The 27,544-nt window shown below is 39.0% G+C and overlaps 1 protein-coding gene across 2 annotated transcripts in view; it reads right to left on the bottom strand.

The window, feature by feature from the left end:
* Positions 1 to 1,302: 1,302 nt before the first annotated feature.
* STK32B (serine/threonine kinase 32B) overlaps positions 1,303 to 27,544 on the bottom strand; it is a 159,041-nt gene continuing 132,799 nt past the window's right edge. The window contains exons 9-12 of one of the 2 annotated variants that reach the window (XM_054294456.1): positions 27,301 to 27,426; positions 22,657 to 22,788; positions 21,824 to 21,888; positions 2,619 to 2,848 (exon numbers count right to left, since the gene is read on the bottom strand). In XM_054294456.1, the coding sequence (XP_054150431.1) occupies positions 2,710 to 2,848; positions 21,824 to 21,888; positions 22,657 to 22,788; positions 27,301 to 27,426 (462 nt within the window). In that variant the 3' untranslated portion in view covers positions 2,619 to 2,709. Of the gene's footprint in view, positions 2,849 to 21,823; positions 21,889 to 22,656; positions 22,789 to 27,300; positions 27,427 to 27,544 lie in introns of both variants that reach the window. The other variant, XM_054294447.1, reaches the window with a different exon arrangement.

Here is a 27,544-nt window from a genome sequence, read left to right as displayed (position 1 = left end):
CATATTCTATTAAAAATAACCTCTCAGTTATCTTCTACACCATTATCAGAGCTTCCCATGGCAAGACAGATCCTTACAGCTAGGTTGGTTGAAAGGAAAGATAAAATTAGAGTGTGGGTGTTCCAGAGAAATGGGGGCGCATCCCTAGAAGCATCAGGGCCATATTGGATGGGGCTCTGAGCACCTGATCTAGGTGAAGGTGTCCCTGCTCATGGCAGGGGAGCTGGACTGGGCGACCTTTAAATGTCTCTTCCAACCCCAACCATTCCCCAATTCTTTGATTCAATATTGGGTCTCCATGGTATAACTGAGAGAATTCACTGATCTGTGTAATAAGTTGACACAGATAATTATATGCAGCATAAGGTAGAGCTTCAGTCGGTGGAAGTGCCATGGACTATGGATAAAGCTGATTGGTGCTATGATTTCATTTTTTTGCAAGCAGTACAGTTTGGGAAATGATTGTGTGGCAACAAGCGTGAAATTAAAGTGTCTGAGTGAGCTTGCATTCATGCACAATGCTCTGTGCAAATATATTTAAGTAGATGCAATCTATTGAATAGCCAATCTCCTCTCAAAACCAGCTCAGTAAAGCACTGGCAAATACACCCAGCAAGAGACAGATCAGGCTGCAAATATTTGGTAGAATCGTGCTGCTAATTAAATTGCAGTGAACTCCTCTGATTTTTAATGCAGTCACTGATGATCTTGCACTATGTAGCTCCTTCATTTCACCACTTCCCATCCTATAAATCCAGGCTTCTTGGGGGCTATGTGTTCATTGGCTGACAGTGCAGCTGGACAGGAGAGGCTCTGCTGACCTGACATCCACATGAGAAACATCAGGGGAAGTTCCATCTCAGATTTTCCCTCACCTGTTCCAGTGGTCTACAGGCTCAACACTGGAAAGATGGCAATAAGTGCTCTCATGGAACACATCTTCTGGTGTTGTATCATCCAAAAAGCATCTGATTTGGGTGCTAAAATATGTACCAAAATGCAGTAAGGCTGTAAGGTTAGGGCATTTACTTCAAAAATGCCTTCCCAGCCTCAGTTAAGGTGCTAGCACTATGGCATGATATGTGGTTGATGTATAAAATCACCCAGAGCAGCTCTTCTTGCTCAAAATAAAGATTTTCTTTCAGATCCAGATCAAGGTCCAAGATCACCATGCATTTTGATTGGAACAGAACAATAGGTGTTTCCAGAAATAATCTGAAATCTTAGCTAGTTTGGTCCTTCCCAAGGGAAATGAATATCAAGTAAAAAAAAATAAAATAAAGAAAGGATGGATGGGAAATAGTTTATTCTGGGTGATGAAATTTATCCTCTTATGACCAGAAAAATTTTGCTCCTTTGTTTGATTGTATGATTATTTCAGTCTGTGACCAAATTAAGAAAGAAGATCAACACCATACTTGTGACAGACATAAAATCTTTACCTTTGTACATTTGTAAACTGTTTGTTGTTGATGATGTGGAACACTGTATCATTTCATGGAGTGATAAAAATCTGTATTTGTGAAAAAGTTGTGACCAAAATTACATATAACATAAACCAAAATTTACAATAGATTCAATTACAAAGAACTTTTCTTTTTAAAAGAATGGAAATGATGCTGTAAAAATAGATTATTTCAAATAAAATGTTTCTCACTTCCAAAAACCTAACCTAATTGTTTTAAAAAGTTGAAATGAAATTTGCTTACAGGTGGTGACCTTTCAAAACAAAAGCACAATGGGACAGAATAAACATGCATTTATTATCAAAATGTGGATGTACAAGTTGTAAAATAACATAAATGTTTGGAATTTTGGGTGCTGTTTAAAATAAAAGGATTTCATGTCAGCAATATTTTGACTAAAGTAGGTTTCTTTCTATTCAAGACAGTTTCATCCAGAATAGATCAATGAAAACAGAGACACATGTAACTTTTTAACATTTTATAACACCTAGCTATGGATCTGAGCAAATTCTTAATGTTTTTAGCTCTCCTTACTAAGCTGCTTTTCAGCTCTGGCTCTGTCAGCCTATTGTTACAAATAAAAAGGTGTTTCTGATCCTGCATCCACTAAAGTTGCTAGCAAAACTTTGATTTGGCCAGGGTCACACCTTTTATTACAAAGCAGAACACAGGATGTCAAAGAACAATGTGAATACACTTACACTGCAACTTTCTCAATGAGTTTCAGGTATTTAAATGAAATTATTCAGTGTTTGGCCTATTTGACACTACATTAATGTATTTACATCATGTACATCTGTTATAAACTCAACGGCAGATGCTTAGAGACAGCTGTGTCCAGCAGTTTCACAAAATTTCAAACTGGACCATTTTACTTAACAGAGAGATTGGGGTAATATTAAAGCCTTCAAGATAAAGCTGGCTCCAGTTGTCTCTTGCAAATATCCAGGAATGTGGCAATCTTTGAGAGGCTGCCTAATGAATTGTTTCAAGTTTTCTTCCAGGATTTTGAAAACAAAAGTCACACTTACTTAAAAAACTGTATTTTGCTGCTGATGGTCATTTTTCCAGTGGCAGAGTCAAGAGCAGAGTTGTAGGTGGAGAACCTCAGCCTGTGTGTTGTGCAGGTTTGTCCTTGGCCAGGGATGCTGTTTTGGGTGGGCCAGGATGGATGCAGGGATGCAGAGGAAGGGGTGCAGGGAGGATCCACCCTCCCTGCCTGTGTGGGAGCAGGGTGGGCTCACTAACTGCTGCAGCCCCTGGTGCAGCCCTGTCCCAGCAAATTGTTGTTCCTCCCGTCTTGGAGCTTCTCGTGGCTCTGGAGAGACGCTCTGCTGCCAATGCTGGAAGTCTGCCCACTTTGATCCTGCTGTCTTCTTAACCTGCCAGAGGTTAAAAACATGGACAGAGCTGTCATGTGCAGGTAGCTGTACTGGAAGGACAGCTGCTGCCTGCCCTGTGGATAGCCACATCCTCCCGGTGCAAAACATTCCTGCATCATTTCACCTGTATTCAATGCTTGAGCTTTACAGCTGCCATTTCCTCTAAACACTGATGAGTGCTTACCCCTAAATACGTGCAATTAGGTCTTGGACAAATCCTGCTGCCCTTAATGCCTGCCATAAAGAGCCAGCAGAGAATTGTGCTGGCTTTAGCACCTCTGCTCAGGCTGCAGCTTGGTAAAACCTCCAGCTAGCTGGAGGGTGATGGAAGCTGCTGACTGGGCACACAACAGCTGCTCCCCTCTGTTGTCCTAAAAAATGATCAGTAACCTTCATCAGTAAAGGAGAAAAAAAGCATGAGATGAAAGTATTTTCAGTATTCCTCTTGTTATTACTTCATGTTATCCAAACCTCATGACTGGTGTCGAGGAACATCAGGAACAAAATCCTATGCTCCAGGACAGCAAAGTTCTCCTCTTTTTACATAATTTTCTGGAGAACAGCAACAGTCCTAGAATCACCTGCAGTCCCCACCAACTGTGTTTTCAAAGAGCTTCTCAGCATTTCTGCTCAACAGCAATCTCTGTGATTTTACTGTGATTCCTGTCATCTTCAGTATTTTCTTCCAAACACTGTAAAGATGTAACTTTCAGAAAAGATGTAAAGATTCATGGGGAAGCTATGCTATGCGGTGGAAAACTTTTTTCTTTTTGAAACAGGAACAGCTACTTTTTTGAAGGATTTTTTTCTCTATTTTTTTTTTTTTTTCTCAAAATGGGAAATAGTATTCCTCAAAAAGGCACCAAGACTTGGCACCAGAGACATTATGGAAGAGCTCTTTGGTACAGCAATTATAAAAGGTATATATGCTATACCCCAAAAAATCCCAACTTTGCAAATAATACCTAAGAAATAGTCATTAGTGGAAAAGCATGCAAAAACCAAATTAAAAGGGTCAATTTCAAAGCCTTAAACAATATGTTTACTGAACACTCAGAAGAGAATGTGATGGGACATGAAAATACTGTAATTAAACAGATGAATAGGGGAGGCTATTAAAGCAAAAAAAAAAAAAAAAAGGGAACACTGTGTAAAAGGGCAGACACATTAAATGAAAAGCTGCAAGGCAGACTGAAAACAAGAAATTAGAGGAACAAATTGCCAAAAGAATTTTTGGTGCAGTTTTCTAAGTGCAGGAGAAATTCAATGGATACCATTGAATCTATAGGTCAGTGTATGAGTGAATTATTAGAGGACAGCACAGAAAATATGAGTCCCCAGATGAAAAGCCAATTAATTATCTTCACCAATGTTCATGACAAACGAGCTGAGGAAGATTCCTTTCCTTAAGAGATATTTGTCCATTGTCTCCAGTTAAAATAGCAGTGAAACAGCTTTAAAACAAGTTGCTTAAATTAATGTTGACAAAGCATCAAGACAATGGATTTTCACTGTAAGCACTTTAAGAAAATTGTAATTTTTGCACAGCTGAATGGAGAGTGTAGCTCTTCAAACAGCTTTGGCATCATGGAAGGAGCGCATGTGATGATGTTGGTTGTTAGCTGGTTTGGGGTGATTTTTGTTTGCTTGTTGGTTTGCGGTTTTTTTGACAAGATCTTCAAAAAAGATCCAAGAGACTACCAGGAGAGCAATAGACTTCAACTTGAGACTTGAAACATCTCAGGATCTGAGCTACTGGTACAAGAATAATGACTTGTAGGCATCAAGAGAAAAGACTGCAGTGCTTGGAAACTCATGTTGCAAAGTGTGGGTGGCAAACCTTGCAAACTGCTGAACAGTGCAGTGAGAAAAACTTAGGGTCCATAGAGATCTGAGGAATCATTGCATTGGGCTAAGACATATAAGTGCTTTCTTCCTGGAATTGTCTATTTCCTTTGTTTGTAAAATGCTGAAAAAGAAGGCATTTACTGCACTGCTCAATTTCAAAGGAAAATAAGAATTCTCTCAACATAAAGCAAAAAACCACCAATTTAATTTTTTTTTGAGAACCACTCCAACTGGCACAAAGGCAGAATGCATGTAAGGAGGACAGTGGAAAAAGGAGAGAAATGAAGCCCATGCTGAGTTCAAAGGATACCTCTGGCCATCTTCACTCTCTACAGAGGTGGTTAATAATACTGATTTATTTCCATTATTTTCTTTTATCCTGGTCCTACTCCCAGGTCTACTATTGAGGATTTGGAAGTCTTAAAGAAATATATTGTTTTAGCAATGCTTCACTACATTCTCTTTTCAGACACTTTTTCTGTATCTAGATTCACTATGCATATTTCAAACTATCAAAGTAAGCAATGGGTTATTAACCTGATGATAAGGTAAAAAATAACTGCTATTTAACTCTTTGATAATTTATTAATGACTGTATATAGTTATTAAAATTACATTAAGGATTTCACTCTAGGGGTTTATTTATTATGGGCATACCAAAACCTGCTTACCAGTGTACCCTTGGGGCTGGGAAACTGGACTAAGAACCAGGAGATGCTGATTCTGTTTCCATCTCTGTCACCCTTTGGACAAACTGCAGCACATTTCTGTGTCTCAGCTTCTCTCATCAGATGCCAAGCAGCTGCTGTCAAGAATGATGGAAGCTGAGAACTTTGTGTCTCTAAGTGCTGCTCTGTGTCTCACAGGCCTGAGTGAAACAAGGAATTACAGTCTGGTGTCTGTGATAATTAGAAAAGAAGTTGGCATGTATAATCAACCAAAATGTAATTATGCTGCATGTATAAATATGCCTGTATGCATTATTGAATATGTAAAAATACAAAAGTAAAGAGAACAGACTGGCTAAAAGCTAGCATGGAAAATAAAATATTGAACAGAAAAAGACTGCAACAACTATGGCAGGACAGAAAGAAAATCACAAACATTTAATGAAAGACAGTAGAAAACTTGGGACCAGCAGGGAATTGCTTGCAGCTCAGCTTTGTTCTCTAGATGAAGAAGAATTTTGAAGTTTGTCTTTAGGCTGCGTAGTAGGATAAGTTCAATGACAAAGAATGAAAAGTTGCAGATTCAACATAACTGTCAAAATTTCAGATTTGCTAAGAATAAGCCCTCCTCCCAACAGCACTGCAGTTTCAGAAAAAATCAAATAAAGCAATTGGTTTGTATTTCTCTTTACCTCAAAACTGCAGACTCAGGTCAAGACACAAAGAAATATGTGTGCACAGTCTCTTCAGTCAAAATATTGGACTGTTACAGAAGTGAAATTTCTCTCTTTTTGGTGCATTCTTGATTCCTCGATGTCAAACCCAGAGCACTTTTCTGTCAGATGTTCTAAGCTTTTAAAAAATGTGAGTACCTTGACATGTTTCCTGTAATCATGGCAAAATAAATGCAGTCTGGGCCATTCTGTTCAAAAATGACACTAGTGCAATAAATCATTTGTAGGAAGCTGCTCTCCAGTGAATGACTTATCTTGCCTTTAAGCTGGTGCAGCTACAGCCTGTGGTAACTTTATAAGGGCCCAGGGAAAATGGATGGATTGATGTGGTGGATCTGAAGCAGGTACCTGTTCCTGTGCTGAATACTGTTGACTAAGACTAAATAATAAAATGGTCAGCTATGGATGAAAAAGTGAACAAGTGGTTCTAGTGGATATAGTCATATGGAATTAAAAAAATAAAAATCCTGCAGGGAAAAGAGGATGAAAATGAATTTGAACAGTGTCTGTTGCATTTATTCCATGACAGTTCTGTGCAAATACATAAGGAGTCTCAGAGGCAATTATGCTGGGAACTAAGAGTGGTTTGGCTGAACCAACAAAGAGTTTTCCTTCTCTTCACCATTGATCCATGCAGTATTGTCAGCGTGTGACACTGAGCATTGCAGACTCCTCTCCAGCAGTGAGGAGGAAAGAGGCTGTTCCAGCCACTACAGGAATGCATCAACAACAGTAACAGTCAAATCTTGGTTTTGTCAGTATTTCTGACAGAGAGAAAGAGCTGTGTGAGCCATAACTTCGTTTTCAAGGTTCTTATTTTCTCAATACTCTGATACTATAATAGCATTCCTGCAGCATTGATTTCTGATACTGGATCTTGAATCTGATATCAGTCAGTGGAAGGGAATTCAGTGGAGAGGGGGAAATACTGGGTCCAAACCCACTACAGCAGTAGAGAGCATTGGCATCAGGCTTTGCAAAATGTACTTGCTGTGTTTGAGAGCCATGTGGAGGCTGTCACACTGCCTGGAGCGTGGTACCACCTTGGGCAGCTGATGCATTCCTCAGGGAGTCCTGCCAGGCTGCACCTTTCAGGGTGAAACTGAAGCCTCAGAAATGCCAGGAGTTGTTTCAAACTGTGGTCCTGCTCTCTGCAGCCATGAGAGGACAAAAGAAACTTCCTACTGACAAAAGAGAACTCAAGCCAGCAGAGCTGCCCCTCCCCTGGGACTCCCACACTCATCACCTTCTAAAGGAAACTCTTTTTGTTATGAAAAATCTGCAAGTGAGTTTGCCAAAGTTGCAAATCAAGTGTCCCGAGTGTGGAGGAAACTGAACAGTCTGAGTGGGCAGTGGATTTGCTTTGCCATTTCTAGATTTAGCATTTTACCTTGGCTTCTTGATATTTCACTTTGCTGGAGAAAACAGATGCTTTTGCTTTTGGTCTGGGGAAAAGAAGAGCTTAGTAAAATGAATTATAGAAACTAGTTTTATTGTAGGAAACAAAAGCCTATTAATGAAAACTTTTACATCCCTTGGGATAAGTCCCAATAAATAAATAAATCTGTGGAATATTTCTCCCAGTTATTTTTCTTAAGGGATGGGGACTGAGATTTGAATAGATGAGGCATGTCTATGTTGGCTTTTTGAAATTCATGAGTCCTGGAGGACAGTTTGCTAAATAATCAGAAACCCATTTCAGCTGTATGATTTAGCAGCTACACAGAAGTAATGCTGGTGGCTTGTGCAGATGGCCTTGCTATAAAGCTAATTCTGAACATGTCAGAATCAGAGGAAAAAAAATGACTGATCTGGCATGGGGATGACTGTTCTCAGGAAAGAACTACATGTCTCTGACCATGTCGTGTTTTGGCTACTGGACCACAGATGCAAAGTCACAAGGGGATTTTTAAAAATGGGTAAATTTCCTAATGGCCAAATCCCATATTTTTAGAATTAGCTGGCAACTAACATAGCACTAGAAACTTTTCATTCTCAATATATGTTGGATTTCCGGGCTGTTTAGATGGTCTGGGAAAAAGCCCAAAGATGGCCTTGGGCCCCCGGGTTCGAAAGGACGAGAGGAAGCTTCAGATTTGTTCTTGGTCTCGGTGTTTATTAATTGCTTATCTAAAAGATTTTCTCTTGGCCTGACAGAGTTCTGCTCAGCAATCAGCCATGGGCACACACTGAAAGCCCCTGGGGCGGTCACCTATCTTTATACCCGGAGTTACGTATACAATATTTATCATTTTTCTCCAATACCCTCTTCCCTTATTAACCAGTGTTCCCCTAGTAAGGTCCAATCCTGGAGTGCCAACTCCACCACAGAAGATGGAGGCCTAGAGGAAGAAGAAGAAGGAGAAGGGCACGCCCCAATCCCTCCATCTTGCCTCTCTAGACCCCCCTGTACAGGGATCTTAAACCCTGTATCTCACACTCCGATTAACTTATCTCTTCACCATTCACCCCAGTGAAATCCTCCCGTCCTCATACTGATGTCATCTCCCATGTGGGATCAAAGTCCAGCCACCAGACATTTCTGGCAACATTCCAGGACTCCCGAGCCCCCCAGGGGTAGTCTGGTTCACCCTGCACCCCAGTTCTGAGAGACTGAGATCCCACAAATATAAAAATCTAGCAATGACATTTTGTGAAGGACTTAAAAGAAGCTGGAAAGTGACAGAGATAGGCACTATTTTTTATATCCCAGCCATAAAAAGTAGAAACCTGGAAGTTATGCCATATAGCTAAAATTGCTGGATATTGTCATGCTGACAAAGTTGCATCCAAATAGTTTTTACAGGGTGGTGTAATTCTGTAGAGGGACTCCACAAAGTAAGAAGATCCCCACAGCAGCAATGTCTCACAGGGATCCTGCCATAGCTGGGACACCCAGCATGTCCAGCCAAGATGGGAGCAAGTTGCTAAGATAGCCAAGGATGGAGTGAGAGATTTTTGGCACTGAGGGCAGGTAAGATGTCAGTTTGGTAACCACTGCTCTTTCCCACTGTTTTTTTCTAATTTTCATTTTTATTCCGTGTGGTATTGATGCATCCAAATTTGTGTACAAACAGAACCAAGAAAATGCCTGGATGAATAAATCACAACTGGTCAACAAAATTTCTTCCTCAAGCTGGTGACTCTTTAACTATTCCCACACCACCACTGCCTGTCCCTGAACACAACTAATTTGTTTGACTGATAACTAAGCACTTTTACCAAATGGTCCAGAAATTGCTTCCTAAGGAAATAAAAGTTGTTAGCAGCTGGTTATTGAAACTGGCTTCAAGGCTTAGTTCCACACAAAAGAAAGATGAAATGCTTAGTCCAAGTAGTTTGTAACATTTGTGGCAGTATGGAGCTCCACAGACTATATCCCCATCCATCTCCATTATTTCCAGTCAAAAGGTATAAAAAGGAAAACTTAATGGGACTTTGGAGTCTAACTGTGGCAATAAGATTTCCTTATTGTGGAACAAGTTCAGACTATATCTCTGTGTTAGTCACATTTTTAAGTGGCTTTATGCAGAGAAACATGTTCTAGAAAGAACAGAAATATTTGGACTGTAAGGATTCAAAAGGACTCACATTGAGTGTGATAAAAATTATAACAAAGCTGCTAGGTGGTTTGAACTGTACATGTTGGTATATCCCTCATGAAAAGGGATAAGTTTTGGTTTACATCTCAGTCCTAAATAATAAGTATTCAGAGGTAAGCGGGTGGTTGACAGGTGGAAATTAATGATGTTGGTCATATGAGCTCATTTTCTGCATCAGCTCACCCAGCAGCCCCAAAAGACTCTTCCCTTGGCTTGGCACCGAGGATAAATGTTCACAGCACCCATGATCTCTCATGTTTTAGCCAGAAGAGTCACTTCCCCAAAATCATACAAAACCTGATCATTTATAAAACCCCTGTCTAACCTTTATAGCAGCTCATGCACTTCAGTAAGGCAGACACTGCAAAAACAGGGAAAATAAAATGTAGGTCCTGCAGTGCACAAATATCTTTTCAAAAATAATGGGCTGTGTGCACATGCATCTCACACCTCACTTTGAAAACTTCACCCATTATTTCTTTGCCATCATTTTAACATCAACTGCAGGCAATGATTGTGGAAATACTGATAAGGGAGCATGGCTTCTGGGACAATGAGCAGCTTGGCTTGTCATCTGCTTTCCTCTGTCAAGAATAAGGATGGACTTTGATACACAGTCACTTCATAATTTTCTGCCTGCATGTTTTAAGGTTTTTCTTATAAATTGGTCCTTGCTGTGTTCTATTTTTGGGAAAATGGAAGAAGCTGGCAGTGTTTTACAATTGTAAATGAGTGTATATCTCCTTTATTCTGCTCACTAGTTCTCTTGTGTCAGGTTTTCATTCAGCTATATCTTTCAGTGAAAAGGTGAAATAAAGAAGGAAGAAGTGAGCAAGGAGTTCCAATCAAGTTATTTTTTTAAATGAATAAATATCTTGGAAAGAGTATTTTTACTTTTCAAAACAAAATTTGAGAGCCATAAAATTTGTCATAAAGCACTGAAAATTCCTAGATTTGTTTTAAAAAAAAATTAGCAAAAATGAGCCTATGAGTTGATCAGAAATTCAGAAAAGTTGCTTAATTTACACTTTCATTCATAAAGAAGAAAATAGTTACTTTGCTCAGTGTAAATCTTAAGGAACAGAGACAAGTTTGTCCAAATACAATGAAATCCTCCAGTTTGAAAAGATGCGCTTTAACTTCATATAGCAGAAATAATTATAAATCCTGAACATCTGACAAATTATTCATGCATTTCCTATTCCCCAGTGGGATCTGGGAGGGCTCTCATGACAGGCAGCAAACAGAGCACTGCATGGAAATGCAATTCCTGCATTTAGGTAGGGATCAATGCCTGGAAGCTGAGTGAGTGGCACAGACTGCCTTCCATCCTTCTGGCTGATCTCTAATCTGCAAACCAGAGCTGCTCTATTCCAGCTGCTTGTTGGGCAGCCTTTGGTCTATGATAACCCCTGAAACATGAAGGGATTTGCTTCAGAGAGTCATTTTGGCCTGGGAAAAAATTATGCCAAGGAACATGTTAACAATGAAGCAGTATGGAAAAATAGGTAGAAAACAGCAGTTAAGGTGGAAAATGCAGGGGGAAAATGGAGTAGAAATGAAGGAAGGAGAGTTAAACACTTTTTAAATTATGAAGGATTCAAAAGAATCCCGACCATGTAGATCTAATTATTTAAATGAAATAATTATATAGCTAATTAAAACTATCTCAAAAGACAGCTGTATATAGCTAATTTATTTTTTGGTTTGTTTATTAAAAATCCTGCTTTACACCAAGCAGAGGAGAAGAAAACATGGGAGAATTAATAGTGGGCTTTTCTTCAGTCTCTGCACAGAGTGATCTCAGAAGTCTTTTCAGGAAAACAGAAATCACTAAAAGTGTATGAATTTTCTAAGCATTTCTGAGTAAACAAGGAAGGCACAATCCTGCTCTGTGCCAGAGGAAGCCTGAGGCAGACCAGGGCAGAGTCAAGGAGCTGCTGGAACAGGGACAGCACTCATCACTCAGCAACATCAGAGCTGAGTCACACAGCTCCAAAGTGAAAATCAGTCTGTAAATGTAGATAATTTCCCCTTGATCTGGAGTTGGTGTAGAGAACCAATGTGTGGAGAGCAGCTTTAAATGGAACACAATCCTCCATCCTCCCCACTGTCTGTGTTATAGAAGGTGAGTGTTTTGGGAAACCTGAGTCCAAGCAGTAACTCTATCGAACAGTAGCCAAGAGTGGATGTCATGAAAATTTGGCACTTCCTTGAAAATGTTTCCAGCCATGGCTTGCTTGTTCTTGGTCTCCTGCCCCCATGGCTGTGGGCATACAATCCCAATATACAGCCAAATGCAGCTGCCTCCCAAGTGATGCTTTGTGTTGCATGAGATGCCCCTGACTACCTGACACAGAGAGGGGGTCAGACCACAGAGCACCTGTGCCTGCAGAACTGACACTTAGAAATTATCTGAGTGCACAAATATGGGATGGATTTTATGCCAGCTAACTGCAGAAAACTGAAAGATTAGGTCAGGCTCTCTCAACAGGGTAAATAGAGTTACCAACCTAGATTAATTTCTTCAGGTCTAAGCTACCCAATATATGTGTCACAGATCAGTCTTGAGAGAATCAAGTCTCTCCTCACTGAGTACTAAAGGAGCTTAAACTAAAGAAATTTTTTTTAGATATATTAATTTAAAGGGATGCAGGGTGGTTGCATCTCTAGGAAAACTTATATGCCTTCCCTCTTTGAGAAACAGGTTCAAGGCCCTTCCTGTTTAGTGGCCCTCCAAGCTCAGCACAGACTGAACTGCTTAGCAGAGCCAATTTACTGCTGGATTTGAGCTCATTTGTGCCCACAGAGTTCAGGTGAGCAGGAATGGAATGGTCCCATCAGTCTGTAACCCAGCACAAGGTGATGAGCTCTGCCAAGAGCTGGACAATGAAATCACCAACAAGAACAGGGCTGCCATTGCCTGTTCATCCATGCAGATGTGCCTGCAGCATATTCAGGCTCTGGCTCTGCCAGGAGTGGCTCTTCTGCAGGACTTGGTCTCTATATCTTGAAAAATACTTGGTCATCTACTTCCCATTTAATTCAGATATCTCTGTAATACCTTGTGTGTAGGAGTTGTTTTCTGTCCAACCACTATTTTGCTCAGGCTGTCTTTGGCCCCAGACATGCTCTCCTGGTACTGAGTGATTTGATAGAAACAGCCAAAATTTCAGGTCTATTTTCCTAACACACTGTAATGTATGTGTTTGGATAGCTCAACTAATTATTCAAATAATTATATTTTAGCTCCATTTAAATTTAAATTAATGATTTTCAGATGAAAAGTTATGCTTCATTACAGCTTAATGTGAAAAGTAAAATTTTGGAGGCAGTATTTGCATGTAACACATATGTCTTCTTTTATCACTGACACTCATGGCATTTACTCCCACTCTTTCCAAAAATCCTTGGGGAAACATTCTTAGAGTTTGGATAATTGATTCAGGTTGATGGTTCCTGCTGAATAATTACACTCAGTAAATGGCTGTGAATATAATTTTCTATCAGCCAGCAATTTATAATCAAACCTAGCAGGCTCAGGTGCACACAGTGTGAGCGACATGTGAAATACTGTCACTATGCAGAAGGCAAGTGAAGAACTGTGCTGGGTCCTATGGTATACTGACCTGTACTGTATGGAGATCTGAGGTTTGTCCTGGGATTTGATAAAGCAAAATAAGTAGACATGAAATAAATAAATGAAGCCTTCAAATTATGTGCAGTCATTTAAGAAATCGTGACTAAACCAAGTGATTAACTCTAACATTAAAACCAAGTTCAGATTTGTAAAATAGGTGCTTCTTAGAAGTGGGCTATTATCTCTTCAAGACCAGGTGCATCCTAACCAATGCTTGTCTTGTTCAGGCACATTTTAAAATGTGCACAAAATTTCTAGTTTGAAGTGTTTGCAGATCCACATCTACAAGGAACAGGAGAGTAGCTATGAAATGTCCCAATAACTTACTGTGTTTCAGACCTTTTGGGATGACACTGAAAAAATTTTCTTTCTAGTTAGCCAAAACCCAGTTCTAAGACTATAGTCACCTGTCCATAAATGAGGATATTTCTCAGCAGTGTGGGCCAACCATCATTTTTTAAAAATACATTAATTTCCTAGCCTGCCTTTGGTGTGTATCCTGCAGGGTGTAGGCGCACCCTTTTGTTCAGGTACCTGCAGATGGATAGATCACAGGGAGGTCAAGGGACCCACTCTGTAGCAGTTCATGAAGAAATGCAGTCTGTATGAGGAAACCCACATCTGAGCAGGGGAAGAGTGTGAGGAGGAAGCAGCAGCAGAGACAACATGCAGTGAACTGGCTGCATTCCCCATCCCATGTGCCCCTGGCAAGGAGCAGGCAGAGGTTTTGGGACCAGGAGAAGGGAGGCGTAGAGGGATGGTGGGTTTAAGATTTGGAGTTTACTTATTACTATCCTGGTCTTTTAGTTATTGGCAATAAATTAAATTAACCTTCCCCAAGCTGAGCCTGTTTTACCCATGACAGGAACTGGTGAGTGATATAACGTAACATAACATAACATAACATAACATAACATTACATAACATTACATAACATAACACAACATAACACAACATAACATAACATATAACACAGCATAGCATAGCATAGCATAGCATAGCATAGCATAACATAACATAACATAACATAACAGGTGAGTGATCTCTCCCTCCCTGTCCTTTCCTCACCCCATGACCCTTTTGTGGTATTTTCTTTCCCCTGCCCAGCTGAGGAGGGCCATGATCGAGTGACTTTGGTGGGCACCTGGCACTCAGACAGAGCCAACACATCTCTAAAATCAGTCTGGCTCTGCCTAATTATTTGACAATATTTCACTCCACTGAACACCACATCCCCCAGGTCAGTCAGTGAGGTGCACCCACAACAGGAGCATGGACTGAGCCCCAGGAGGGACACAGGAAAATTACCTGCAAATGAGAGGTCTTCCCAAAGGATGGGGGATGTGTCTTGGAACACAGCAATGGACAGTTTGAATCTTACCTAAATCTCTTACTGACCTAAGTCTGCATTTATTTTCCTATTTCCAAAAGGTTAGATATATGTATAACACATACACACTCACACACACACACACACACACATATATGTATACACACACATATATATATATATATATACACATGCATACTTGCATATATACAATATATCCATACTTGTATGCATAAATATGTATATTTTATTGTTCAACCTTTGTGCTGTTGTGAAGACTAAATGAAAATGGAAATCTTGGAAATTGTGAGAAGCCATAAATGCACATGCCCAGCAATTCCAGCTAATGAAGATTCCCCTTTCTCATAGTGGCCCATTTCAGACACCAGGGCATGCTGTTGACAAATAAGCTGAGTGGAGATAAATGTCTGCTGTGGTTTATTCCCCTCACTTTTGACATTTCCAGATTTCCTGAACCAATGACTGCATCAGAAGCCTCACATCTCAAGGATCTTGATGGATTTTTTCTCATGAATTTCTCTAATTCTCTTCTGAATCTTTTTCTATGTTTAACATCCAAATCACCACTGAGCAAAATGCTGCATTTCACAAAAAAGCATGGTTGATTTTCTTATTACCCAGCTGCCTGATAACTTTGTGACCTTGGGTAACTACAAAGAGTGAATAATCATTGCTTAGTCATCTTCTCAATAAGTTTCAGACCATGTTATTATTTATCCTGTTTCTGTCTTTTCAGTTGCCTTTTCTCTGAGTTTAAATAAGTTCAAGTTTATTAAACCCTTCAACATGACCCATGTAACCCCCCTGGCCAATTCAGTTTTTCTTAAAAACTTTCTAAGTCCTTTTTAACCTTTTTGAGATGAGGAAGCAGAGCAGTACACAGGATGGACATGCAGGTGTATGTATTGAACATACATTTATCTGTGGCTGGTTTTTGCAGGAACATTTCAATATCTTTCAGTCTTACACAAAGCATTGTGCTATCCACAGTATTTTCAAACTCTCCTTCCTTCATAACTGAAGCTAATTTTGAGTCTATTATCCTAAATATAAAATTTAGATTTTCTTCTTCTGACTGTATTTGCATTTATCAGCACTGAATTTGAGCTGCCATTTTCTCACCCATTTGAGCTGCCATTTTCTCACCCATTTGAGCTGCCATTTTCTGTAACTCAGAACCATGGCTATCATTATCTACTGCAGTTCTTTTCACTCAGATTTAGCTGTGACTAGTCTGGTATCATAAGTGAACTTTGTGACCTCAGCATTCACCTTCCTTTCCAACTCATCTATGAATGTGTTCCACAAACACATGGACATCAGAGTGACTGGCAGTAATAATGTTATCTCATTACTGGCTTGTTTCTGCATTGCTTCAGCAACTGGACACAAATTGCTGCCTTAAAACAGGACAAGGAGTTCAGTCTTCATGATTCAGTTTATGGCAACTCATAACAAGGGAAAATTTATGTTAGAGTGTGACATAAAGAGAGGCAAAGGTAATTACCTCATGGAGGTAATTCCCTATGGCAATGGAGCAGCCATGCCTTGTTATGCAGCCTTTATTTATCACAGCTATGATTTGTCCCATGTAACCTGCTTTAAAAAAATGGTACTCAGGATTATACAGTTGTGCTTCCCCTCCAAAGTCTGAAATCTACAAATTTAGACTCCTCTTTCCTCTGCCTGTGAATTGACTTCCAATTCATTTTTATGAGTTGCATTTGTGTTTAGTTTTCTGTGAATAGAAACCAGTTTCTGGCTTCCAGTGCTGAGGATCTCCATCTGTTATCCTGATTCTTCCAGGACCACATTTCAAGGCGGAGAATGTGCTGACATGTGCACCCCCATGCAACTTTCATTCCCAAAGCTGGATGGTGGAGTGCAGCCATTATAAGGACATCAGTACTTGTTTGGAAAACTTTGACCATTTTTCCTGGAAGACTTTTAAAATGAGGTTCCAGATAGTGACTACCCTTTGTAGTTTTTTTTTTCCCTCCATGAAACTGTGAAGGGAACACATTATTGAAACCGGCATTTTTATGACCACTCCTTTCTCCAAAAAAAGTGAATTTGAAGGTATGCCTATAGAAAAATTACCAGTTTGGGACTGCTATGCTCAAACTTTTAGGTAGCTTAGCTCACTAAGAAGAGAGTGACATTTGGATTGGTAATTCTAAACCAGTAATAACGGGCAGGAATCAGAGGCAGAAGTGAAAGGGGTCCTGTGGGCAAGCAACAGTTATTACTGCCCAAACACAAACCAGGTTCAATCATCACATTCAGAAAAGTATCTTTCCAATTGCAAGAGCAATCTCCAAAAGCAGACAGATCCATTACAAAAGGGAGAAGAAAGGTTCGGGTGAAGAGCAGTGTAACCACTAGAAACGCTCAGAAAGAAATGGATTTGAACTGAATTAAGGTCAGCAGAAGGGGCAAGAAAAGGACTGCAGCCTCATCCAAAAAGCATTCAGATATTTGAAGGATTATGATAAATATCTCCAGAGACATTAAGAGACATAAAATACATATTAAGAAAAATACATTCAATGAATTACACTGCAAATCATTATGAATATTCAATTTCAATCAAATTGAAATGAAAGAGAGTACTCAGAGACTCTGAATTTGAATCTTAAAAGACAATTAAAAGGAAAGAAAAAAAACTAAAATGAGAGAGATAATAAATTTGATCTTATAAAAAAATGCAGAGAATATTAAGTAAGCTTTTCATCCATGATATGGAAAAAATCAGACAAGAGGATTTTACGCACCTTAATATGCTTTAAATATGCTCCCTCAAGTTTTGGTGTTTATTCTGGGAACAGAGAGCTGTCTGTTCACCTCGAGCTGTTTGGGATCATTTATAAGAGAACGAGATATGCTCAAATGGAAAGAATGATAGCAGGAAAAGACAGAATAATGTGCTTCAATTTATGGCACATTTTTTTGTGTGCTAGCATTGAACAAATACTGAGCAGAGGAATAAGGCGTATCGGTACTTAGGGCAGAGACAAATCTGTTCAGATCAGTGGGGACAAGTCAGGTGAATATCATAACAATGCTATTGCAGCATATTAGTATTAAGTTAAAAACCTCCAAATTCAAAATCACTAGCAATATTTTGAAAGTTCTTGCTGGAATTATTAAAAACATGGATATTTTTCTAATCAGTTCATTGCATTTGTTAAAATAGTTTTGCAGAATTCTAACCCATTTTCTTGTACATTGGATATATGAAATATATATTCTACTCAGTAAAATGTGGATGTTTGATTTTGCTTTCTTTATCAGGCTGATTATTTTAAGTTTGTGAAGCATCTAACTGAAGGATTATTCTGCCTGATAAGTAAATATTTCTTGTGTTTTCTTCTCTCTTCTTTGATTTCTCACATCTTCAATCTAAAAGGCATCTTTCAGGGAGAAGAAGAGACTCAGGACCTTAAAGGGTAAGAAATATGATTTCATCACATGCAAATATTGGGTCTTTTTCTTAATTTCTGGTCATTCCATATTTTAGTTATTCATGAAGAGATGTAGTTGTATGTGAAGATCTGTTTAGTGATAACAGTACAAAAATCGCAATATAATCTCTGATCAGCTTTTTAATAAAACTACAAGCAAACAGTGTGGCTTTATCTGTACAATCTCCCCCACCACAGACACACACACAAAATTCAAAAAAAGAAAACTTGAAAATGTAGCCTACAGCTTCTAAATGATATAAAATTCTTTAAAAATTGCTGGCAAGTATATGGAAATACACATTAAGATGCTGCAAAATGTTTGGTGCTGTGTTTCTGGATATTAAAAAAATAAAAAATACAGAAATTAAATTTAAAAAATGATTATTTTGCCACAAAAAGGAGACAAATAGATCCTTGAAAACTACTTTAGATACTATTTTCAAGCTAATCAGTATGTAGATCATTTGTATATCAGAGTTTATTTAGTTTATGTGTTCAAAACTAAGAGGCTACACTGACACTTTTAACATTAGGAAACAAATCCTGCAAAAGGATTTTCCTATGTTATTTTACTTTGGATCAGGGCAGCGTGTGCCCCTCTCTTGTAGGTACTGGAAGATAATGTCACTGTGGACAGATGCCATACCCCCATGTCGCATCAAAACACACACACACACACACAGTTATTTTAATTTGTAGCTCACATCCACTGAAATATTCAACAGAAGATGCGCTCTAATCAGGATTATGTAAGGGATACAAATCTAACTTTTTACCCACTGCTGACAATCGCTAACTTCCTGTCTTTGTCCATGAAACCCTTGCTTAAAACATTCCTACAAATACCAGTTTTCCATTACTTAAATACAGAAAGCAACAGAATAAATGTGCACATTCTGTCTTTGTCTTCATTAACCAAAACTTTTAATGTACTCCAGTCTCTTTCACTGTGTTTAAATTCTTTTTAGCATAGTGGGCCTTTTCCCTGCCTCCCCTGCTCCTCTTGCCTGCAATCTAAGAGTTTCTGATAATCTCCTGAGCTTCTTGAGAAGAAAGCCAGTATGACACATTGCAAGATTTGCAGTGTCTGTTGCAGGATGAAAGACACACAGTAGAAAAGAGGCACAGTGTAGAACTACCAGCAAGGCATTCAAAAATACCAGATTTTGCTTTTCATAGCAGATATTTTACAAGTATTGGATTGCAGGATGTTGTGTAACTGTGATGGCTAACACCACAAAATTAACTATGTATTAACACCTGACTTTATATTGCTCAGTTAGAAGTATCTGAATTTTTTCCTTGCATCCTTGTAGTTTAAGGAGTCTCTTTTCTTCCCTTGAAAGACAAGGTATTTTTTCCCATCCTTTATTTGTATTTATGCAGCATTCTGTGACACTGAAGTAAACTGAGCAGAAGGCTTAAGTGACAATAAAATGTAGATTTTTTGCTGCTGAATTTAATGAAGATCTAAGGGAATAAGCAGATACTTTCAACAGTTTCTATGTAGAGGAACATGGAGGAATATCAGAATGTCTGGCTGCATTAATCTGAGAGTGATTTAAAGGCCTGTTTGGGATTGACACCTCATCTAATGATACAATCACATTTTAATATGTATTATATTTGTAGAAAGAAATAGTTCACATCTGTCAGCATTTTCAGCTGTTCCTAGGAACTTGTTGGCCATGTGGCTTTGGAAACTCATGTAAGCACAGCCTCAGCTTGTTCATCCAGTCCTGAGGGCACAGAAGGTCTGAGGAAGCCCACCCTGAGTTCCTCTGGTGTATGCTGTGTAGCTTCTGGTATATGGCAGCTGTGCCTGCCACTGCTCCTGTTTTGTTCTCATTAACTTGAATTCACTTTGCAATTCAAACATTTGACTCCTGCTTCCCCCTTCTCAACATTTTTTTTCCTTGAAAAATATTACAGGAATCTCTCCATGTCTTTCTTAAGCTATGATGCAATTGAAAAGAGAAATGGTTGTGATCTGGTGCAGGATCTGTTATAGGTCAAAACTAAATATTCTTCTTTTACCTTGTCAAAGCCAATCAAGCAATGACCAAAACACATGCTTTTCTGGTTGAAGTGCATGTGGTTTATCCTTTGCTTCCATTTTACTTGTACTCCATTTCTCTTGATTTCAGAGTTCTTTATAGCTTGTGTTGTTACTGTAGTTGTGCAATATGAAACAAATGAAAAAATTTTCTATGCATAAAAAGATTTAAGAATAACGCAGTAAAATCATGACAAGAAACATTGTTCAAGGTAGTGAACGCACCAATGAGATTTTGAGTGTCTTACAAAATCTAGTGTTCTGACTTCCAAAAATTGCTGCATATTGGATATGCCTCATATATGACTGTAGGGTATGTGGGAGACTCACACCTGGAAATGAATTACTTGTATGAACAGCTTCTAGGAAACTCATTAAATTGATTAACCAATGTCATATTTTTCTAATCTTGTTAATATGATCTTAATAATTTTTAATTTTGTGGGTTAAACTACAAAGTTCAAACATTCACTAGTTCAACTGATTCAAGGAACCCACCAAGATGCTTCTTGAAAGTTTCTGTGGGCTGACTTGGTCTGGGTTCTCTTCTTTATGGCTTTTACAGAAACCAGTGGCTTCCTCGTACTAGAGATCATGCAAAATAACGTGAAGAATCTGCTGAACCTTCCTTTTCTTTCTAAGACCTTGTATTTTCTGTGAGGAGTCTGTATCAGTCAGAAATGTGCCTTGGATTGTAACAGGAAGAAAGGTAGATCGTGGCATAATTTCCTGTGTGCTATTGTGTGAACTGTGCAAAGCTGACAGTTCCTTTTCAGTTTTAATTACAGAGACAGTAATTACCTGCACTGTATGCATTAAATAAAATAGTCACAACTTTTAAAATAATTTTTAACATCTCACAACTCTATTAGAAAGGCTCGCATATATAATTAGATCAAATAAAAACATGGAATTCACTTGAATGAAATGCAATAATTTGACCAAAGACACAAACAAATCCATTGTTATGACTTGTATCTGCTAATACAAACAGGTCCACAATGACTCAGAAGCAGTAATTACAAGAAAGGCAGTGCATTAATTGAAGTAGGAAGTTTATTGATATCCTTGGGAATCAGTCTTGTGCTTCTGTCAGCCCTGGCTGACCCTTAGATTAGAAGTTCTTGCTTCATGTTTGGTAGAGGTGTAATACTTAGCTTTGTTGAAATAGTTAATGTTGGAATACACTTTTTTTTTTTTAATAGTGGGTAAGTATGAACAGCTTTTCCAAGTCAGAACAGTGCTGTCAATAGCATTAAAATTTCATGAGTTATGACTTCCCTTGGTTTTGTTTGAGTTGTGAAAAAGCAGTACCTTTTATTGCATTCCTCTTCTTAATTACTGACAGTTTCTCTGGGGAGTTCCAGTAACATTTACCTCACATTTCTAACATACTTTCATCACAAGGTCTTCTGCTTGCTTTCAGAGATGCAAGAACTACAAAACCATCACACCAGAGACTATAAGAAGAAGAAATCAATGGAAATCCAGTCTTTTAGGCTCTGCTGCTGTGATCATTAATCACCTTCCCTTACACTGTGAGAAAAAAAATAGTTCTCAATTTAATTTTAGTACTGAATGCTAAAGAGGCATTAAGAAATGCACTTACTTCTCTCTGTTGAATATGATGAATTCTTTCCTAACGGTTTCCAAGCACTGCTGCAGGTGTACGTTCTTTAAAAAACAGCATGAATAGGTTGATTAAAAAAGATGAGGAATCATAGACAAAAATCACAATAACACAAACAACACTGAACAAAATGCTTATGAATGAATGCTATCAAGAGGCATTTCGAAGACTCATTAAATTGGGCTGTGATAGCACAATCAATCTCATTCTTTTGGAAGGAGTTCCTCACAAAGAATTCCTGAGGATTTTTACATCTGATAGCTCTAGGAAGAACAGCTTGCATGAACATCCAAAATCATTAGGAGTAGCAGCATAATTTATAAAACCTCACTGGGATGATAATTCAGGTCTGGAAATTATTATTAATCTTCTTGGTACTCTTGACTGTTCATATAATGCATCTTTCTACATGGCACACATTAGTCAAGAGTGGAAGAGACAGCTTTAACATATTTATAAATAACAAGCCTTTTCAGTTGTGGGTAGTAGTAGCAAATAAATACTCTTTGTAACTATTTGTGCATGTGTGGGAAGTGTTTTTTGCTACCGGCAACAGTTTTTCTTACTTTAAATGAGCATCTGTGATAATCTTAAAAATTATTCTAGCTTAAAGATGTTGTTACTATTTGAATGAAATAAATGGTTGCTTTTCATCTCGCTTTGGAGGTGATTTATGCAATGTATAAAATGACAGAGAGGTTGAGTATATTTTCAGAGGTGATAAAGCTGAACATAACTGAGTTTACTATTATTATTACACTATTAGAGTGTAAGCAAAATGCCACTGACTGCAGTCACAGTCCCCATCTTACCAGTGGGCAGGTTTCCTTAGCTCCATCTTTGGATTTGTTTTTGGCAAGTCGCTTCTTCTTTTTATGGAGAGGCTTGGACTCTAAAATCATTTCTTCAAGTTCAAATGTGGGATCACAGTTCAGTCTTCCTTTCTGGTACAAAAGGATTCACAGTTAATCTTTGAAGCATCGTTGTGTTTTTTTAATTTGCTTGGCAAGTGTTAACAGCAGTAATAATGAGCCAGCTCCTAAATCACATCTGTAAAATGAAAACTGTCTTTTTAGGCCTGAAGTGATGATCAAAGTTTAAATAAGGGAGACAAGATAAAAATCATATTATAAAGCAATTATAAAGAGTTAGATTCTCTTCCTGGTTATAAACAGATATATTCCTACAGTGACAAAAGTTATGTTACCCAGGGAGAGATTAATCTGGCCCAGGGTCTTCATCAGAATATCAGTTAGTGCTGAAGAGTAATAGTGACACCAGCAATAGTGCAGAAGAGCTGGGGAGTACCTCTAAGACCTTGCTGAAATCTGATTTGCTGAAGTGTTGCAGTGGATTCATTTACTTAGATGCTGTCCATGAGAACAAAGGAAGGAGCAGGCCTGTTTAGGTTAGCAGCATTCATATAAAAAAGAGTTCAGAGCATTATAGAATCCCAGGTTGGAAAGGGTGTCAAGGATCATCTGGTCCAACTTTTCTGGGCAAAACCACAGTCCCCAGTCTGGACAAGATAGCCCAGCAACCTGTCCAGGTGAATCTTCAAAGAGTCCAGTTTTAGAGACTCCACTGTTTTTGTGGACAGATTCTTGAAATGGTTGATTGTTGTTATGAAAAATTTTGCTCTTGTGTCCAGCTGGAATCTTCCCAGGAGTTACTTGTACCCAATGCCTCTTGTCTTTTCCATGTGACCCCCTGTAAAAGGGAGTCTCCATCTTGGTAGCTAACCTTTAGATAGTGGGGCATGGTGATAAGGTCTCCCTTAATCCTTGTTTTCTCAAGGCTCTACAAGCCCTGTTCTCTCAGCCTTTCCACTTATGGCCTATTTCTCACTCCTCTGATCATCTCTGTGGCCCTTCTCTGGACCCTCTCCAGCCTGTCCACATCTTCTTTGTGTAGTGGGGACCAAAACTGAATACAGTATTTCAGGTGTGGCCTGGCAAGTGCTGAGTAGAGTGGAGCAATGAATTCTTTGTCTCTGTTGGTGATGCACTTGTTGATGCAAGCCAACATCCCCTTGGCTTTCTTTGCCATGGCAGCAGCCTGGTCCCCCACACTGAGCTTGCTGTCCACCTGGACCTCCAGAGCTGCTGGAACTGTTCCTCAGCTGGACAAATCCCACCCTGGACTATATTTTCCCAGGTTTAAGACCTTACACTTGCTGAAGTTCATAAGGTTCTTGTTAGCCCACTCCTAAAGGGTCTTCCTGCAGGGTAGTTCTCCCAAGGTGTCCAGTTTCTCACTCAGCTCCGTATCATCAGTGTCTTCCTCAGGGTACACTTGATCCCTTGATCCACATAATTTGTTAGGGTTTAAGCAGTGTTGGACCCAATATTGATCCCTGGGACCCCACTTGTGACAGGCTCCCAGTTTGAGGAGCAGCTTTTTCCACCTCCCCTGGGTGCAGCCCATCGCCGGTTCCCCACCCATTACATGGATCACTTTTCTATACCATAACACATAAATATCTCACAAAGGAGACAGTGGGAAACTGTTTCAAAAGCCTTAGAGAAATCCAGGTAAACAATGAGAACCACTTGCCCCATATCAGCTGAGCAGGTTACCTTGTCATGATAAAGTTTGGAAAATCCCATTTGTCCTTGGTGAATCATTGCTGGCTTTTCCCAATCAGGTGCTTCATTCTAATCTATTATTCTTTTTCTATTCTATCCACTTTCTTGAGGTTTTCCTTATCCATTACACATATTACTTAAATATTTTGGATTCTTTATTTAAAAAATGCCATGCTAATTTCTGATGCTTGACTCACATTTTAAGATCCTTTGTTATACCAGAAAGTCCTTCACAAAATATTTGCAAACAATTTGAATTGTGTAGTGGGAGATGTTAACCTATTTTCCTCTGGGACTTCTGAGATTTCAATCACATCATTGTCACTGTCAAGGTGGAAGTACTAAAATAAGTCATACATAAATGACAGATATTTATAGTAAGCAAAGACACTAAGCAGCAAAATCACATCAGAAACTACTTGTATAATTTGTGGTGTCCTACAATGAAACATTTGGTTTACAGATCACTCCATCATTTTTATTCCTAGCAAACTAGTGCCTTTTCCTGCATATTATCCAGTCAGCTTTAGTAGAACATAGATTTTAGATTTGATTCAGTACTTAAAAATTATATCACTTTAATTCCAAAGCTTTAAAAATAAAAGCAAATTGTATTTTAAGAAACCCTACAACAATTTATGACTCTAAGCTGAAAATGAAGAATCTAACTAAGCCATAAAGAAACACACGTGCTAGTTAAGTAAGAGCTATGTTTATGGAATCAAATTAAGCTGTTAGAAATTAAGCTATGGGCCTCCTGTGTGCCCTTCTAGCTGCAGAGGGCAGACAAGCTCCTGACAGTCCAGATAAGCTGTCAAAATTTATAAAACCCTCTGGTTTCAAAACACGTCACAGAGGCCTCAGTTCACCTTCTCATCAAAGGCTGAAAAAAAAGAAATATTCTGTTGTGTGGCCTCAATTAATCAGTGAAAGTTTTGCAGATGCTACAAATAAAAAGTTCCTCGAAAATGTGTGACCAAGCTTGGTGTCATGAAACAGCAAAGTTTCTATGAAAAGAAATGTTGGGCTGGAAAAGACACTTTGGTTCTCACCTCACTGCTTTCCTGACACACTTGATCGACCAGGTGGAACAAGCCCCGCAGTATCAGACTCTCCATGGAAGAGTCTGGTAGAGCTTGTAATGGGACTTTCAGATAATTCTGGATAGATAAATGAAACACTTTACTCCTATTTCCTTTTAAATGTGGAATATTATTTTGCTTCACATATTATAGATTTCTCCTTCCGTTTTATAGATGCTGCCAAAACACAAATAAAGTGAATCCAAATGTGAAAAGAAAAGCTATCTTTGCAGAGTCTGAGACTCCTGGAACCCCACCTACGTTGCATCTCTGGGTATTGGGAACTGGATCTCCCTTATGAAATACTATGTTGTGAAATTTTCCATATGCTGCAGTTGTGGATTAAACCTTTAGCTGGGAGTAGGAAGTAAATAATTGGTTGAGTTTTGCCTGAGGAGCAAGTCCACACCTCTGATGTCTCTAAAAGCAGCTCTAACTTGAAAAAAGGAAAAGAGGAAAGTCAGTCTCCACTCATCTTGTAGTCTCCACACACCAGGAGAATGGAGGATAAGAAGGGGATTTGTTCTGCATTGCTTTGCTTAGGACAGTGACCTGAGAGGGTGTAGAGGAGGATCCTGGCCTGGCACAGCAATTATTCCAGCTGCATGGGCATCAAGTAAGAGTGAAAGAGTCATGGCCTGGTAGATATGACACTCACCTCTCCAGCTTCTCTCTTGCACTAGGATTGAGCAAGTGAAAGGAAGGAATTTCCCCACAAATTAACATTGCTCTGGAGTGCCTGTAAGAGGGGCCTGCCTTTCCTTTCTCCTGTGTGCTTGTTACGTGCTGTGTTCCTGGTCTTTCTCCCAGTTCCCTGAGGGAGACCCTGCCTGCCCACCCACCGCTCTCTTCTCCTGCAGGATGCTGTTTCCAGAGAGGCTCTGGTCAGGTGCCCAGGGGCCCAGCAATCACAGAGAACAGTGTCTTTGCAACACACCTGGCTACCTTTGCTCCATTATGCAATGCTCGCTCACCTTCAGCTTCTGAAGGGCTGGATCCTGTCCCCATCAAGTTTATCATGAACTCTGATGCGCACCTGGATGAAGACAGGGTCCACCTATTCCACCTTCCACATCTTTTCTTACATGATATAAAAATATATGCATAATATAAAAACCCAGAAACAAACCTTGGTATGCTACAAATATGTTGTTTGGATAACAATTATAGTGCAACATGGCTGAAAAAAGTGAAGCAGCATATTAACACTACAGTCATTGCTTTTTATTCATGGCCTTCAAATACATTTAACTTGAAAATGAGCAAAAAGGAAATATCCAGAAAATACCAACAAAATGGGACCACAGTAAAAAGAAACCACCAGATTCCCTCACAGAATCTGAATGTTTTATTTGTAAGAAACTGTCACAAAGAAAATAGGTCAGCCTTTTGGAATAATATTTTTAAGTGAAAAAGTAACAGCATACTGGGATGTTAAAAAATTTTCCAAATGGTATTCAAATGTCTAACTTTCACAGCCACAACAGTCCTCTTGGTATTCTTTGTCTCAGAGTTAACTCTGACAATCATTTACTATAACAGCTGAAATGCAAAGTCTGGAAAAGGTTTTCTTTTATTTGAAAAGGAACGAAAAGTGAACCAAGGTTAATTAGTTTTTGTTGTGATCTATTGGAATGGGACAAATTTTCCCTTAGCAGTGACTGAGTAAATGAAAGCAGAAACCAAAGTAAATCACTGAAGGGCAATAAACACAAGCATAAACAAGTAAAACAGTGGTGATAATTAAAGTCAGAATTTACACTGTTCACCTGGAATATTGACTTACGTTAGGAACGAAGCCTGGGGTCACAGCTTTCTCTAGAACAGCATCCCAGTTGACATCAGCCAGGTATGGAGAGTTCTGGATGTCTGCAAGGCTTGAAAGGCGACACTCTGGGTCCTTAATGAGGAGCTGTGATCAAGCACAAGGCATTTTCTAAGGAACTGCATGTCATATAGAACAGCAAATGTATCGCACATATGAATTTTATGTTACATATTTTTAAGTAAGAAAATGGCTAGGGAATCTT

This window comes from Melozone crissalis, unplaced genomic scaffold (assembly GCF_028551555.1).
Source record: "Melozone crissalis strain CALT ecotype California unplaced genomic scaffold, PUWL_Pcris_2 ptg000006l_1, whole genome shotgun sequence".
NCBI classification, from domain to species: Eukaryota; Metazoa; Chordata; class Aves; order Passeriformes; family Passerellidae; genus Melozone; species Melozone crissalis.
Note: the sequence above shows the minus strand (reverse complement) of the source record. Positions and strands in the feature narration are given on the sequence as shown.